Source organism: Camelus dromedarius, chromosome 20 (genome assembly GCF_036321535.1).
Source record: "Camelus dromedarius isolate mCamDro1 chromosome 20, mCamDro1.pat, whole genome shotgun sequence".
Classification (NCBI taxonomy): Eukaryota; Metazoa; Chordata; class Mammalia; order Artiodactyla; family Camelidae; genus Camelus; species Camelus dromedarius.
Genome location: NC_087455.1, coordinates 7287232 through 7300928, shown reverse-complemented (window position 1 = coordinate 7300928; position 13697 = coordinate 7287232). Strand labels below are relative to the sequence as shown.

The window sequence follows — 13697 nt, the reverse complement described above, 5'->3', positions numbered from 1 at the left end:
TGTTCTCCATTTCCAAGGATTCAAGGACTCCCCCCACAGGGGAAAGGAAAGGAACCCTTAAGCACCTTCCTCCCGTGCTCACATTGAATCCTGATGGCAACCCCAAAAGCATGCCTTGTTACCTGCAAATGACAGAGAAATGTCCTCTGAGCCCTGACGCTGCTCTGGCCTAGGAACAACCCAACATTACTTGAAATGTACCCCTGGCCAGGGATCTACTGCGCTAAGTAGATTACCAGATCTCTGCATTTGATCCTCCAACTGTTCCATGAGAACAAGGCTAAATCACCACCTGTGATTCTTTTCAAACGTGGAAACTAAGTTCAGTCACCCGCCCAGGTTCACCCAGGTAATAACTAGCAGAGGCTGGATGTGATGCTGGTGTTTGGCGCGCAAGCCTCTGTCCCCCGCGCCACTGCTCCCTGGTGCGGCTGGGCTCCGAGCCTAGATCCGTCTCACCCCCGAGCCCCCGCTCTTCCTCCACCACCAGCAGCAGGGCCCCCTGCCCCTCCCAGTCCTCTCACTGACCCCACACCGACCCGGCAGGGACAGGCGATTCATCTCTCTCTGAGCGTACCCGAGCTCCCCACCCTGTGTCAAACAATCTCAGCTAATTCTGTCTGGGCTTCTCTGGGCTTGAGTCACAAAACAGCCAAGCAGTGCTCCCCGACAACGTCTGTACCAAGACAGAGCACCCACTCCCACGGGCCGGAGCCTCCCTGCGTTCACGGTCCTGGTGTGTCTGCGCCGCCTTGGGGTTCAGGTTCGCTTGTCTTTGCTCTCCTAACCCCAAGTAAGCGAATCCCCCAGCGCCACCCTTGTTTCCGGCCTCTCCCACTTGCTGGCTGTCTCTTCGGGAGGACAAAGCACCCCGTCTTATTCATCTTTCTATCCTGGGGCTGGCATAGTGCCCAACAGATGGTGGGAGCCCAGGAAATGTAGCTTAAACATCCTTCTGGCTTCTTTCCTCCCCTTTCTCTCTCTTCTCTCTCCTTCCCTTCCCTCTCACCCAGGCACCTCTTTTCTCTATTCCTCGGGGACTTGGAGAGTCTGCTTTTGGCAAGAAACCAGTTGTTTTCAATGTTGCACGTGGGCAGGGTATGATGTAGCCAAAGAGAGGGGGAGGGGCTGATTCCCTTGAGTTGTGATGACATTTTCCTCAGAAGCCAGGCTGAGGAGGTTCCCCTCCATCTGGCCACAGGCTTGGATTTGCATGTCTGAGGCCACTGGGAAAAAAAAGGAAGTGTCTATGGAGAAGGACCAGGGTTGCTCATTTTTCTTGGAATCCCTCTAGACGAGAAGAGGTGTCTCCACTGTGACAGGGGAGAGGCAGCTCTTCGTGGGCAGACTTCCAGGTCCTGGAAGGCCCAGGGATCAAAGACCCAGCACAAAAAGAGACTGAGGGTCTCAAATCGTTTTTGTCCATCAGAACACGGCAGCAGTGTCCCAGGGCCTAGCGGGGGTGAGGGAGGGGCGCAGGAGGAAGGGCCGTGCCTGGGGGGAGCTTGGGGCTTCAGAGCTTTTGATGTAAATATCACACGTACCCTATCAGGTAAGTAGTAGGCCCATTTCATAGATGGGGAAACAGGCTCAGAGAGGCTGGGTACCGTGATCCTGGTCACACAGCTAAGAAGCCCTCAGACCAGGGTTCAGACTCCTGAGCCCTGTCCACTGCACAGGCCACTCTGCAGGGGTCCAAGTCTCCTCACAGGGCTTCTGACTGCGGGTTGGTGTCCTGTCCTCTCGCCTCTGGGACCCATGAAGCCCGACTCTGGAAGGGGGCGAGTTGGGAGACCCGCTCCTAGTGCAACCGGGCTGCCCCAGATGCAGCCGTTCTCCCCCGGGGACCCCTGGGGGGACGCTTAGGCTGTACCCCCACCACAACCCTCCAACCACTGGCCAGCCTGGAGAGGAGGTTGGAGGAAGACCTGGAGAAAAGCCTTCAAGAGTCCATGGCCACCTAGAGGATGGCGCAGGGGGCAAGTCAGACTGGGGAGGGCGAGCGGGGTCCAGCCCGACTGGCCGCAACCCTCTCCCCGCCTTCTGCATGCATTTCTTCTTCTTTTGTTCCTTCCACTCAATAAATATGTCCTGAGAGCCTACTAGGAGGCAGGCGCTACTCTAGGTACAAAAGAACACACGTCCCTGCACCAAAGGACTTAAGTGCTAGATGGAAGACACAAACCTAAAAACATAAGTACAAAATCTAGTATGTCAGCGTGGAGACGGCTGTGAGGAAAAGGCGGGCAGGGCAGGGGGACGCGAGAGCTGAGGATGGGGAGCAGTCTGACCAGCAAGGTGGCCACCTGCATCTGTTTCCTCAGCTGAGGGTGAAAATTCAGATCAGATGGGATTCCATGACGAGCAAAGCTTCGAAGGGGTAAAGAACGAAGCTGTAAGAGGTGGGCACGGAAGGCAAGGGAGTGGTCTCCACTGACCGGTCCCTCCACTTCTGAGCTGGGAGCAAGCGGCTTAATCCGCTGCTGCCTGAATTTTCTCATCCATTCAGTGGGATCATATTATCTCTCTTAGAGGGTTGTTGTGAAGATTCAGTTAATTAGAACCTGTGTTTAGGTCAGGCCTGGCACATAGTAAATATACAATAAATGTTGTCAACTATCCCTGGTGTCCCAGGTTCCTGAAGACACTTTAGTTTTCCTAACCAAGTCTAGATGGAAGTTTCTAAAGGAGGAACAATGATTCCTTCAAACTTCAGCCTACATTTTTATTTTTAAAGGACAATCTGGTGAGGGCCTACCCACTGTTCAAGGAATCTCTGTCCTATTTTGGGTGGAAACGTTTGTTTTAAATAGAAAGGACGTCTATGTTGGTGGGCTTTGCCAGTCAGGCGCTCACATCCCTGCTCCTGTCTCCCGACTCCAGCCTTGGACTTCTACCAGAGACGCCGCTTTCCCCTGGGTGACTCCCCACGAGCATCCGCCCTTCTGCCGAACGGGCCCTATGTGCCCCAGTGTGATGAGTTCGGAAGTTGGGAGCCGGTGCAGTGCCACGCCTGGACTGGTAAGGGAGGACGGGAGCCCCGGGGAGGCCGAGTGACACCCCTCCTTTTCATTTAGAGGAAAGAGCCTGGCACCAGGGGGGCAAGGGAGCTGGATTCTAGGCCCCTCTCAGGCAGCTGGTGGCAGTTCCCTTAGTAGTTTCTCTGGCCTTTGGTTGTCCCATCTGTACAATGGGAGCAGTGACCTTCTCCCAGCCTGAAGGTTAAGAGGGTGGTTGCTGAGGGGGATCTGGACGCTAAGAGCTATGATTGTGGACAGTAAGGACAGTGTTGGGGAGGGCAGACACACAGGGATGGGGTGGACAAGGGACCTTGCTAACAATGCCATAAATGTAAAGAGGGAAAGTTGTTTGCAGGACACTTGGGGTAAGCCCCTGGGCGCGCTTCTGGAACTTGTGGCCACGGCTCTTTTCCAGGGCACTGCTGGTGTGTGGACGGGAAGGGAGAGTACGTGCCTGGCTCGCTGACTGCCCGTTCCCCCCAGGCCCCTCAATGTGAGTGAAGCCTGCGAGGCCCTCTCACCCGACCCGGCCTGGGGAGGCTCTGGGGAGGCTCTGGGGAGGCCCTTGGGACCAGCCCCTCAGACCAGCCCCCAAGTGCAGCCAGATCATGTCCCCAAGTCCCCAGGCCTGGACGACTTTCCCTGACCTTGGACCTTCCCAGGTGGAGAGAAGAAGCTTGGGGTGGGGAAGGAGCCCCGGGTCCCTGCTATGCACCTGCTCCCTGGACAGTTCATCCACTTCTGTGGTTTCAACAGCCTTCTCATACCTGTCCTATGGTCCAGCCTCTCTCCTGAGTCTGGAACCATGTAGCCAAGCGCTCATTTTATATTTCAGAAATGACATGTCCCACGTGGGTCTTTGTCTCTGAATCTCACCCTGCTTCTTTGCTGAGGTTCCAGCTCTCTGTGCAGGGCACCTCCATCCTCCAGATGGATGCCTCTGACACTTGGGGCCAACCTGGGCTCCCCGCCCTCCCTGGGTGCCCACAGCCAGTCTGTTAAGAGCTCCTCTTCCTCCCTGACAGGCCCTACCACCTGTGAGAAATCTCGAGCCAGTGGGCTGCTTTCCAGTTGGAAACAGGCTGGCTCCCAAGTAAAACCATCTCCAGAAGACCTGTTCATCCCAGCCTGCTTAGAGGTAAGGCTCTGAAAGCTTAGGAAGTTTCAAGGAGGAAAGCCAGAACCTCCTGGCTGATGATCTGTTTTATTTGAAAGCTCACAGGGAGTTCTAGGCCTGGGTTTTTGTCTTAGCCCTGGCTGACCCTGGCTGTGTGACCTTGGGCAATGTACTTACCTTCTCTGTGCTTTGTATTATCCTAAGATCAGGCCACATTTTATCTTCCCTAGTGCTAGCATTATTTTGCTTTGAGGCCCCAAGGAAATATCTTTCATGAAAATGCTTTGAAAAATAATCTACACAGATATTATTCCTGAAGTCACCTGGACATCATATCTTGGTTTCTCAACATCAATCATAATATTTCCCTCCCCCGCTCCCTGGGTGGTTGTAGTAATTTAGTGCAGTGACTGATGTGAAAGCTCTTGGAGGAAGGATTCTTGCTGGAATCAACCGCTTATGTGCCAAGTGGTGGAAATTTGTGTGCCCCAATCCCCTCTCCCTAAAGCAGGGATGATATAAATGCTGCCTTCTGCTCTGCTGGGCTCCCTGGGCCTCTAGGAAAGGCAGATGAAGTCAGCAACGTAGAGGTTAGTGGAGCTGCAGATTACTGAGCACAAGTTTTCTGATTACTGTTCCTTATTATTATTATCGTTTGTTGCTGTGAACATGGACCCCCAATTACTACTGAGTTTTGTAGAGAAATTAGCCTATTTTGAATGGATTAGTCATTCATTTTGGCTGACAACCCCTACCACCAGACTGAAAGTCTGTGCCATCTTCCTGAGGGGTGATGTTCACCTGTGGAGAAGAGCAGGTAGAAACCATGGCTCCGAAGGAGGGAAAAGTGATTCAGAACCTCTGATTATGTGGTTTCCCAGCCTGGCTCCTGGAGGACCCAGATGCCAGGAAACAGGACCAAGACTTCCACTGGCCACACTGGATGGCTGTGCCTTTGACCCAATTCCCCAAGAAAAGCCGTGTTAGTGGCTAGAATGTTCTCAACTTCAAGTCTTTCTCCCATATTTTCTCAAATCGTGGCTGGGGTTGAATCTTACCTGCGTAGCTTAAAGCCGTGCAACCAGGGGCACGTCACCTGATTCCTCTGGGCCTCTCGGAATGGGAACAATAGACTTCCTCCCTTCCAGGGACTGACTGACCCCGGGTAGTGGGGGGTGACTCGCTCAGGGTGGGCTTCCTGGCTGTGTTCTCTGTAAATGGCAGGTGGTGTTGTGATAGTCATTTCTTGTCTGTGAACAAGGCACGGCAGAGTATAAGATGCACAAACGGCCAACAGAAGCTCAAGAAAACCCTCAGTGATGGTCAGGGTGCTTGGAGGAGCTGCTTCTCTGCAGGACACCCGCTCGTCCGCATGCTTTTCTGTTACAGACGTAGGAAGGTGACATTTTCTATGCTTGGGAGAGCCGAGAGCGGTGCTCAAGGATCCATCTAGTCTCGCCTCCTTTTCCAAGACGGGGGACGAGGCCCAGAGGGTTGAGGGCTGGCCCGGTGTCTGGCGGCGGCCCTGGGACGGGCCAGGGTGAGACGGACCCTGGCCAGACGTGGGGCCTGGGCTCCTGCCGTGTCCTGTTTTCTTCATTCCCTGTTGCAGGTGTCACAGACTCCCTTTCTCCGGCGGGTGCTTGTGGAAGGTCATTGCTGGAGCTGGGGGGCTTGTTTTGAGAGACTGGCTGGGCTTTGGGTCTGGACGGGTGTAGCCCAGCCAGGGTCTGCCGTTCCCCACCTACGGGGTGTTGCTCTGTCGCTTTCCCTCTCTGAGCGAGCCTCAGTTTCTCCCACCCTAAAATGGGATAACTGTGGTTCTTATCTCATGGGGTTGTTATAACCGTCAATTCAAACAGTGTCTGTAGAGGGTCTGGAACAGGACTCCACCTCCCCACACCAGCCCCTCCATTTAGAGAAGCCATCCCCAGAAGTTCTGGAAAGAATATTCTTTGTTGTTGTTGTTACCATTTTTTAATCGAGTTACAGTCATTTTACAATGTTGTGTCAAATTCCAGTGTAGAGCATGATTTTTCAGTTACACAAGGAAGGAATATTCTTGGCATCTGGTTACTGACCTACCAGCCACAAAAGCATCTTCCCTGGGTGACATGACCTCGGCTTTGTCTCAGACAGGAGAGTTTGCCAGGCTGCAGGCGTCGCAGGGCGGCGTCTGGTGTGTGGACCCGGTCTCGGGACAGAGCATGCCGCCTGGCACGAACAGCAGTGCCCAGTGTGAGTATCACCTCCTACCCCTCCCACGAGCGCTGGGCGTGGAGTCCCAAGAGCTGGCTTCACGGCTCAGCTCTGTCTCTTCCAGAGCTGTGGACGCCTCTGACCTCACTGTGCCTTAGTTTTCTCATCTATGAAATAGCGACACTATTCCTCCACCAACGTGGGTTCTCGGTAGAAACACACACGGCAGGGAGGGGCGCTGTGCTTTGTAAGCAAGAGGCTCAAACCAGTGCTGGTCCCTGTTAAAGGGGGCACAGGTGCCTTTGTGGGGGACCAGCGATACGACACTGGTGCCACAACAGGCCCCTGCTTGGTCCCTTGGCCTCCAGCCTGGCCCTGCAACTTGGTTTCCACCGTGAAATCAAGATGACGTCCCTAAAGGGCGAAAGTGCTGATGTCCCTCTGTTGCCTGAAAACCAGGAACACTCCCCGTGGTTCCCAGCGCCAGGCCCGGGCTCCTTGCTGTGGCGCATGGGGCCCTGTCTGTCTTTTCTGTACCTTCTGTGGCTCCTCCTGTTTCTTCATGTCAACTCCAGGATCCCTTATGAGCTATAGCTGCTCACTTACTTGCTGACCCGAGGGCAGGCAGTGTGTGCGTGTGTGTGTGTGTGTGTGTGCATGGAGAGGGTGGGGGTGAGGCCCAGGCTTTGCCCTGTTCTAGCTCAACACCCCAGTGGGGAGGCAGCCCCAGATCCTGGGGGCCCTGCAGGCAGGTGACAGTGGGTGGCGGGTGGCGACAAGGGCTGGGCAGCTTGTGGGCCACAAGCACATCTGGCTTGTCTTTGCTTCAAGGCCCGAGCCTCTGTGAAGTGCTCCAGAGTGGAGTCCCCTCCAGGAGAGCCGGCCCAGGCTACACCCCGGCCTGTAGGGCAGAAGATGGAGGCTTCTCACCCGTGCAGTGTGACCCAGGCCAGGGCAGCTGCTGGTGTGTCCTGGGCAGCGGAGAGGAGGTCCCCGGGACCCGCGTGGCCGGGAGCCAGCCGGCGTGTGAGAGTGAGTGGAGACGCCCTGGAGGGGCTCCCTGGGTGGTGGGCGTGGTGTTTATCTCTTCCTCGGCCCAGGCTGGGCAGGGGGTGCTCCACAGGTGCCAGGACGGCGGGGGCAGGAGGGGAGGCGAGGGAAGCGTGTGAGGGAGGTGGTGGCAGTTGGCTCTCATGACGTCGAAACCCCCCCGTGCTCCTCTCTGTGGGTGTCCAGTTAACTTCGGTTTCCCTACTTCTTCCTTTTCCCCTTCCTCCCCGACTGCGGAGGGCAGATGAGTCAACCATAGCGAGGGAGTCTGCATTTCCAGGGAACTGGGAGGAAGGCAGCGAGAAGGCAGGTGTTCTGGTCAGGGAGAGACACTGGTAAGAGAAGCACCCTTGTCTCAAGGCAGGAGTAGGAGCCTGGCCTTGTCAGCCTCGGTGGCCTCGGCTGCAAATGGGGGCCTGGCTGCTGCTGTTGGAAGGCCTTCGTGGGCCCTCGGGCCCGGGGCTCCCGCATGAGAGCTGACAGTCCAGCTGCGCTCCGGCTCCCCAGGTGCCCAGCACCTCCCCTCCTGTACTTGGTCCACCTTGGTGGTCACAAGTGGCCAGGGATCTCTGTGGCCATCCTAGCGGTGGGACACAGAGGGTCAGAGACACTAGGGGCTGGGAAGGATCACGGGCTCAGCACAGAGGGGTGGAGTCCTCCCCCAGCCTGGCGGGCTTTCTGTGTGGCCCCAAGATGGCTGTCTAAGTCAGAAACAGGGCCAGGCCCGGGAGACGTCCGTGAGCCATTGTAACACCAAGTGTTGAGGGTTCTGCAGAAGATATACTGGAGGCTGGGGAGCCTGGAAGAGGGGCACCCTCCCATCTCTGAACAGGACCAGACCAACGGGGAGTGTGGCCTTTCCCTGCTGGGGTCGTGGTTAGAGTCAAAGAACCTGCACTCACGTCCTGGCTCTGCCCCCCCAAGTCCTCAAACCTCAGTTTCTTTGTCTATAAAAAGGGATGATAAAATCAGGGCTGCCTCCTTCACAGGGTTGTTTTGAGTGAGGTTCAGTTACATATTAACCATGATAGAGTTTCACATACTTTAAAATACACGGTAAACGTCAGCTGTTATTTCTCCCGGAAGTTTACCCTAACAGTGCATCGAGTGCTCTTCTGTTGTTTGGAAAGGGTTAGTTCACACCCTAAAATTTCCAACCAGGAAATAATGCATTACTCTTGTTGTTGTTGTTAATAATAATAACGGTGATGATGACTGACATTAATGACCGTTTAGGGTCAGTCACTCCTCTGAGCTCTTCTTTACATGCCTTAATTCCTTCTGATTCACAGCGTCCCTAGGAGGCAGGCCCTACTGCCATCCTCACCATTATGAGTGAGGAAATTGAAGCACAGAGACGTTAAATCACTTGCTCTAGGGGCTCAACTGGTAAATGATTGAGCCGGGATTCAGAGCCCAGCAGGCTGGCCCCACAGCCCACAGGCTGACTCTCTCCACTCCCCCGCACAGACATAGCTCTTGGTCAAGGTCATTTCAGTAAGACCACTGCAAATCTCATCTGCAAGCTTTGCCAGAGGCCATCGTCCTTATTAGAAAGAAGCCCAGGTTGCACCCTGGAGATTAAAAGGGGTCATTCTCTATCTTTGAGGCCCCCAAATACCCTTGGATCACATGCAGGTTGCAGATTTTAAAGCCAGACATATACAGGCTGCAAGGATGTGCCCGAGAGTCAGATAATTAACTAAATCTCTAGCCAGGTGTGAAATTGTCACACCGAGTGTGTCTGTTCTTTACTTCACTCATCCACCTGCTTATTTAACACATACTCATGGAGCTTGTGTTCTGGGTCAGCACTGGGCCGCGGACTGAGTGAACAGAGGAAAGACATCCTCTTTCCCCCAGTCTCGGGGCTCAGCCCAGTGGGGAGCCCAGAATGCAGGGTCTACGCCAGGTGAATGGAGAGCTTGCAGGAAGGAGTCCTAAGGCAGCCTGGGGGAGCCACGGAAGGCGTTAGAAAATAATAGGGGTTGAGCTGATACCTGGGGACGATAAAAAAAATCTTTGAGGCAGATGAGCAGGCAGAGGGAAGGGCATGGGCTGTGCGGCCAGCGTGTGTTCGGGGAATGAATGTTCAGGGCAAAGCGGGGCTGGAGGAGGTGAGAGCAGGGAGAGGAAGTTGGGTCAGCAGGCACGCTGGGGCCTCGAGAGCCGGTGTCCAGTCCGCCACACAGTGTCTTTGCCGGCAGTGGGTCTGGATTGGATGTGGGAGCAGAAGGGCAGGGGATGAGGCCCCAGTGCAGGGGGCTAATGAGGAAGCTCTGCTAGCAGCTCAGGAGGATGACGGACGTCTGAATGGAGTGCAGTGGGAATGAAGAGCAGTCGAGGAGGTGTGAGGGCTGAGGGGGCGGGGCCAGCCAGGTTGGCCACTGTGTTTCTGGCCCAGGACACCTGGGTGACTGGAGGTGCCAGGCCTTGGGCTCAAGGAGCTGAAGCAGGAGCAGGTGTGGCAGCTGATGCTGAATCCGGGGCCTGCTGGCTTGGAGGTGGAGACCAGTTGGGGCTTGGATTTAGAGACGGGAAGAAACTGGGGAGGGCCTGAGGTGGAGGTGAAGGCACGCCAGACATCCTGCTCAGGTGTCCGCTGACACTGAGAGAGGAGGGCGGAGAGGGAGGGGGCCAGGCCCAGGCCAGGCGAGACGGGGTGCGCGGTGCGGGGCTGGCCCCTGGGCTGGGCAGACGCCCCCAGCTGCCCTTCCCTCTCCTAGGCCCACGGTGCCCGCTGCCCTTCAGCGCGACGGCTGTGGCTGGCGGGGCCGTCCTGTGCGAGCCAGCCCCGGGCCTCGGTGGGGCCAGCGAGCAGCAGTGCCGGCTGCTGTGTCGCCGGGGCCACCGGAGCGCCTTCCCGCCAGAGCCGCTGGTGTGCAGCCTGGAGACCAGACGCTGGGAGTCACCGCCGCCTCAGCCCTGGGCCTGCCAGCGTGAGTGGCCTCGGGAAGGTCTGCCCGGCGCCCTGCTCCCTCCCAGGGCTCAGGGCCGGGGCCTTCATCTTCCCCCCACCGGAGTGCAGTGTCTGTGAGAAGCCAGGTGGCCACAAGAGCAGAGAGAGGGTCCGACACGGCACTCCCTTCTAGAGGGAGCAGACGGGCTTCCCAGACCCCAGGGTGAGGCTTTAGTGGCAGCTTCTCTGGAGAGATCTGCCCCCTATGAGGCTGCCTTCATTTTGGGCTCTCCTGGGATGTCTCGCACACAGAACTGAATTCAAGGAGAAGGTGCTCCAGTGGCCGCACTGGTCGTTATGGTGTCATCAAGCTCAGAGCAGCTGGTCCGGCCTCTGAGAGTGACACCACCGCACCGGCCTCTCCCCTAGGTCCACCCGGAGCTCCAGGGCCAACGCCTGGCAGAGTTCGGCTCGGATGCTGCTCCAGGGTGTGGCATCTGTTCTGATCGCTGCGGGCTGTGCCCTGTTGGAAGATGGGCAGAATTCCTTTCTCCTCCTCTCACACTGAACCCACTTCCACACACACGGCTGTGAGGCCACACCAGGCTCTGACTGCACCTGCCTTGGTCAAGGCTGGCCTTGCTTGCTCACAGGGGCAGGGCAGGGGCGGACGCTAGGACCAGGGCTAGGTCCACCCAGGGCAATGGGAGGGGCATTCAGGAGAGAGACCCGGACCCTAGGACTGACCGTCACAAGGCTCTGGGAGGTTGGTTGTGGGGGAAAGGAGAATATTTGTCACAAAACATTCTGACATAGAGAGTGCTATCCAGAGAAAGTTCAAAATGTGGTTTGGACAAATAAGGGTCCTACCTGCCTGATGATGACAAGAGTGACTTGAGCTGAAATCAAGACCAGGCAGGTCATGATTGGATCTAGAGCAAGGGACTTGAGAGAAAAGAGGCACAGGTCCTGAGCTCCTAAAGTGGAGTACACGGCTGCTGTGGATGACTGTGCAGGCTGTGCACTGAACAGCCTGAGAGTAAGCCCTTCACACAGGCTATGGTGTCTACTCTTAACTGGCAAAACCATGATGTGTAGTGGCCCTGTGTGAACACGATAGTACGGGAGATTTTCCAAGAAGCAAGTCCAGGACCCCACGGAAATGTAAAGCAGGCTGGTTTAGAGGCTGACGCAGGACTGAGGTCGCTGTGAGGGTGCAGAGTAATTTCAGAGACAAGCTGTCATACTGGGACGTATTTAGACGCAGAGGATGACAAACAAGGTGGCAGCACTTGTGTGCTCCAAGCTAAATGAAGAAGGGGTTATTGTTGCAGAGGAAAAACCAAGGAAAGAAAAGAAAAAAATCCCACAGCCCCTTTCGCCTCCGTCTGCAGGGCCCCAGCTGTGGCAGACCGTTCAGGTGCAAGGGCAGCTCCAGCTCCAGCTCCCGCCGGGCAAGGTGTGCAGCGCCGACTACGCGGGCTTGCTGCCGACTTTCGAGATCTTCATATTGGACGAGCTCACAGCCAGCGGCTTCTGTCAGATGCAGGTGTGTGCCTGCCCTTCCCCACCAGCGGGGGCTTGGGCGGAACTCAGGGTCACTGGGTCAGAGAAGCCCAGAGCTGAAATGAATCAATAGTTCAACCCTCGGTTATTTTCCCGATGGGCAAACTGAGAAGGTATTTCAGACAAGGCTAATTACACAGAGGCCAAGGTGAAGTCGGTGTCCATCTCATCATTGGGCATTCTTTCTGCACAAAGATATCAAACCAGATGTGCACTGAGCACTTAGACTGTGTGTCCGTTGGCATAGATTAGCTGGTGCAGTCCTCTCGCGGACCCTATTATTATTACTGTTTTGTTACTGGAGACGCCACATAATTGTCCAGAGTCACACAACTGGGAAGGGGTAGAGCCAGGCTGGCTGATGTGACGCCAGGATGCTCTCGCTGACTCGCTGTGCTGGGGACGTTCCTTGACCTGTGAGGAGGCGTTGCAGACCTGCCCTGGAAGGAAACGTTCCAGGCCAGCTGGAGAGATGTAGTTCCGCGAGGGTATTTAGCTGTGCAATAGGCAAGGGCTTTGGTGATCTGAAGTCCCAAATACTCAAAGAGGGAATATTTAAAAGTCACTTAAATAACTGCTTGTTCTGCTCAAAGTTTGCTGATGTATCAGAGAAACTAATTTTTAGCAGCTCACATCAAGAATTTTGGGGAACACACAGTTTCACAAAACCAGATACAAAGAATATTGATTTTTTTTTTTTAAAAAAGAGAAACATATCTTGCCCCCTGTTATCTAAAGAAATGTACTCGATGGTGACAGTTTTAGTAACAGATCAGGTATCTGCCTTTCTGTCAATTATCGAACACTAGTTATATTTCTGGTGCTGTGCTGTGCTGGAAATTCTACAGTCCTTACCTCTGATTCTTACAGCCCCGTGTTCAGTGGGTGTCATTAGCCCTCAGTTTGTAAGCAAATTAACTAAAGCCCATGGATGGTAAGTAAGTGGCCCAAGATTTTTATGCCACTGAGTAAGTCTAGACTCTTCTATGACACCAAATTTGTTCATGCTTTCATTCATTCTTTCCTTCCTTCATTCTTGCATTTAACAAGTGTTTGAGGACAGGCCAGGTATGTATGGTTTTCAGCACTGAGGACTGTCAGAGATAAACAGAGTGGGACACTAGTTCAGGAGGTCAGGACAGATTTTAATCGGTAATATACTGATCCTCGGCAGGTCCTCAGACTCTCTAAAGCTAATTCAATCTGTGCCGTGGGATAATGATCACTCTGACTCCACAGGTCTGTTTTGGAGACAAAACTAGCTAATACGTTTGAAGCACTTCACACAGGGCCTGAATAACAGAGGGTGTTCAAAAATTGTGCATGGTGCCTTCTGAGAATGCTCAGTGTCTGGTACCCAGCAGCTCTTATCCAGTGACAATGACCTGAACACCCACATCCCCTGACTCACCTGCATCCTGGGTGGAGAGGGGTGCGAGGCATACAGCAGGTGCTTGGTGCCAGTCTGTGGCATGACCTGTCACGTTGAGTGGCCTCCTGAAGCCCAGGGTGCGGGTGCTGACCACTGCCTGCCTTGAAAGGGCGTTGTCCAGAGGTGGTCAAGGTCTCTTGTGCTGCAGGCTGAGGGCCGGGCCCAGATGGACTCTGGATCGTGGGTTGGACAAATGCCTTGACTTTTCCTTCCAAGAACATTTCCTGTCACAATTCCAGAGCTCTCATCACCCCTGGATGCCCAGGCTTCTGATAACCTAAAACCCGCTGGGGCTTGCTACAGAAGCTCTTGGGATGTTGCCTTTGAAAGGGGCACGGTGAGGCTTGTGTTGAACCTCGGTTCCTGTCGGCACTGGCCTCAGGCTAACCAGGCCCCACCACGGTCCCTCCACTC

At 55.0% G+C, this 13697-nt stretch overlaps 1 protein-coding gene across 2 annotated transcripts in view; it reads left to right on the top strand.

Moving 5' to 3' along the window:
* Positions 1–13697, top strand: part of TG (thyroglobulin) — a 203803-nt gene that overhangs the window by 20824 nt on the left and 169282 nt on the right. Inside the window, exons 12-18 of one of the 2 annotated variants that reach the window (XM_064476825.1) lie at positions 2884–3021; positions 3436–3513; positions 4046–4158; positions 6273–6375; positions 7168–7368; positions 10113–10325; positions 11680–11834. In XM_064476825.1, coding sequence (XP_064332895.1) covers positions 2884–3021; positions 3436–3513; positions 4046–4158; positions 6273–6375; positions 7168–7368; positions 10113–10325; positions 11680–11834 — 1001 coding nt within the window. The remainder of the gene's footprint in view (positions 1–2883; positions 3022–3435; positions 3514–4045; positions 4159–6272; positions 6376–7167; positions 7369–10112; positions 10326–11679; positions 11835–13697) is intronic. The other variant, XM_064476826.1, reaches the window with a different exon arrangement.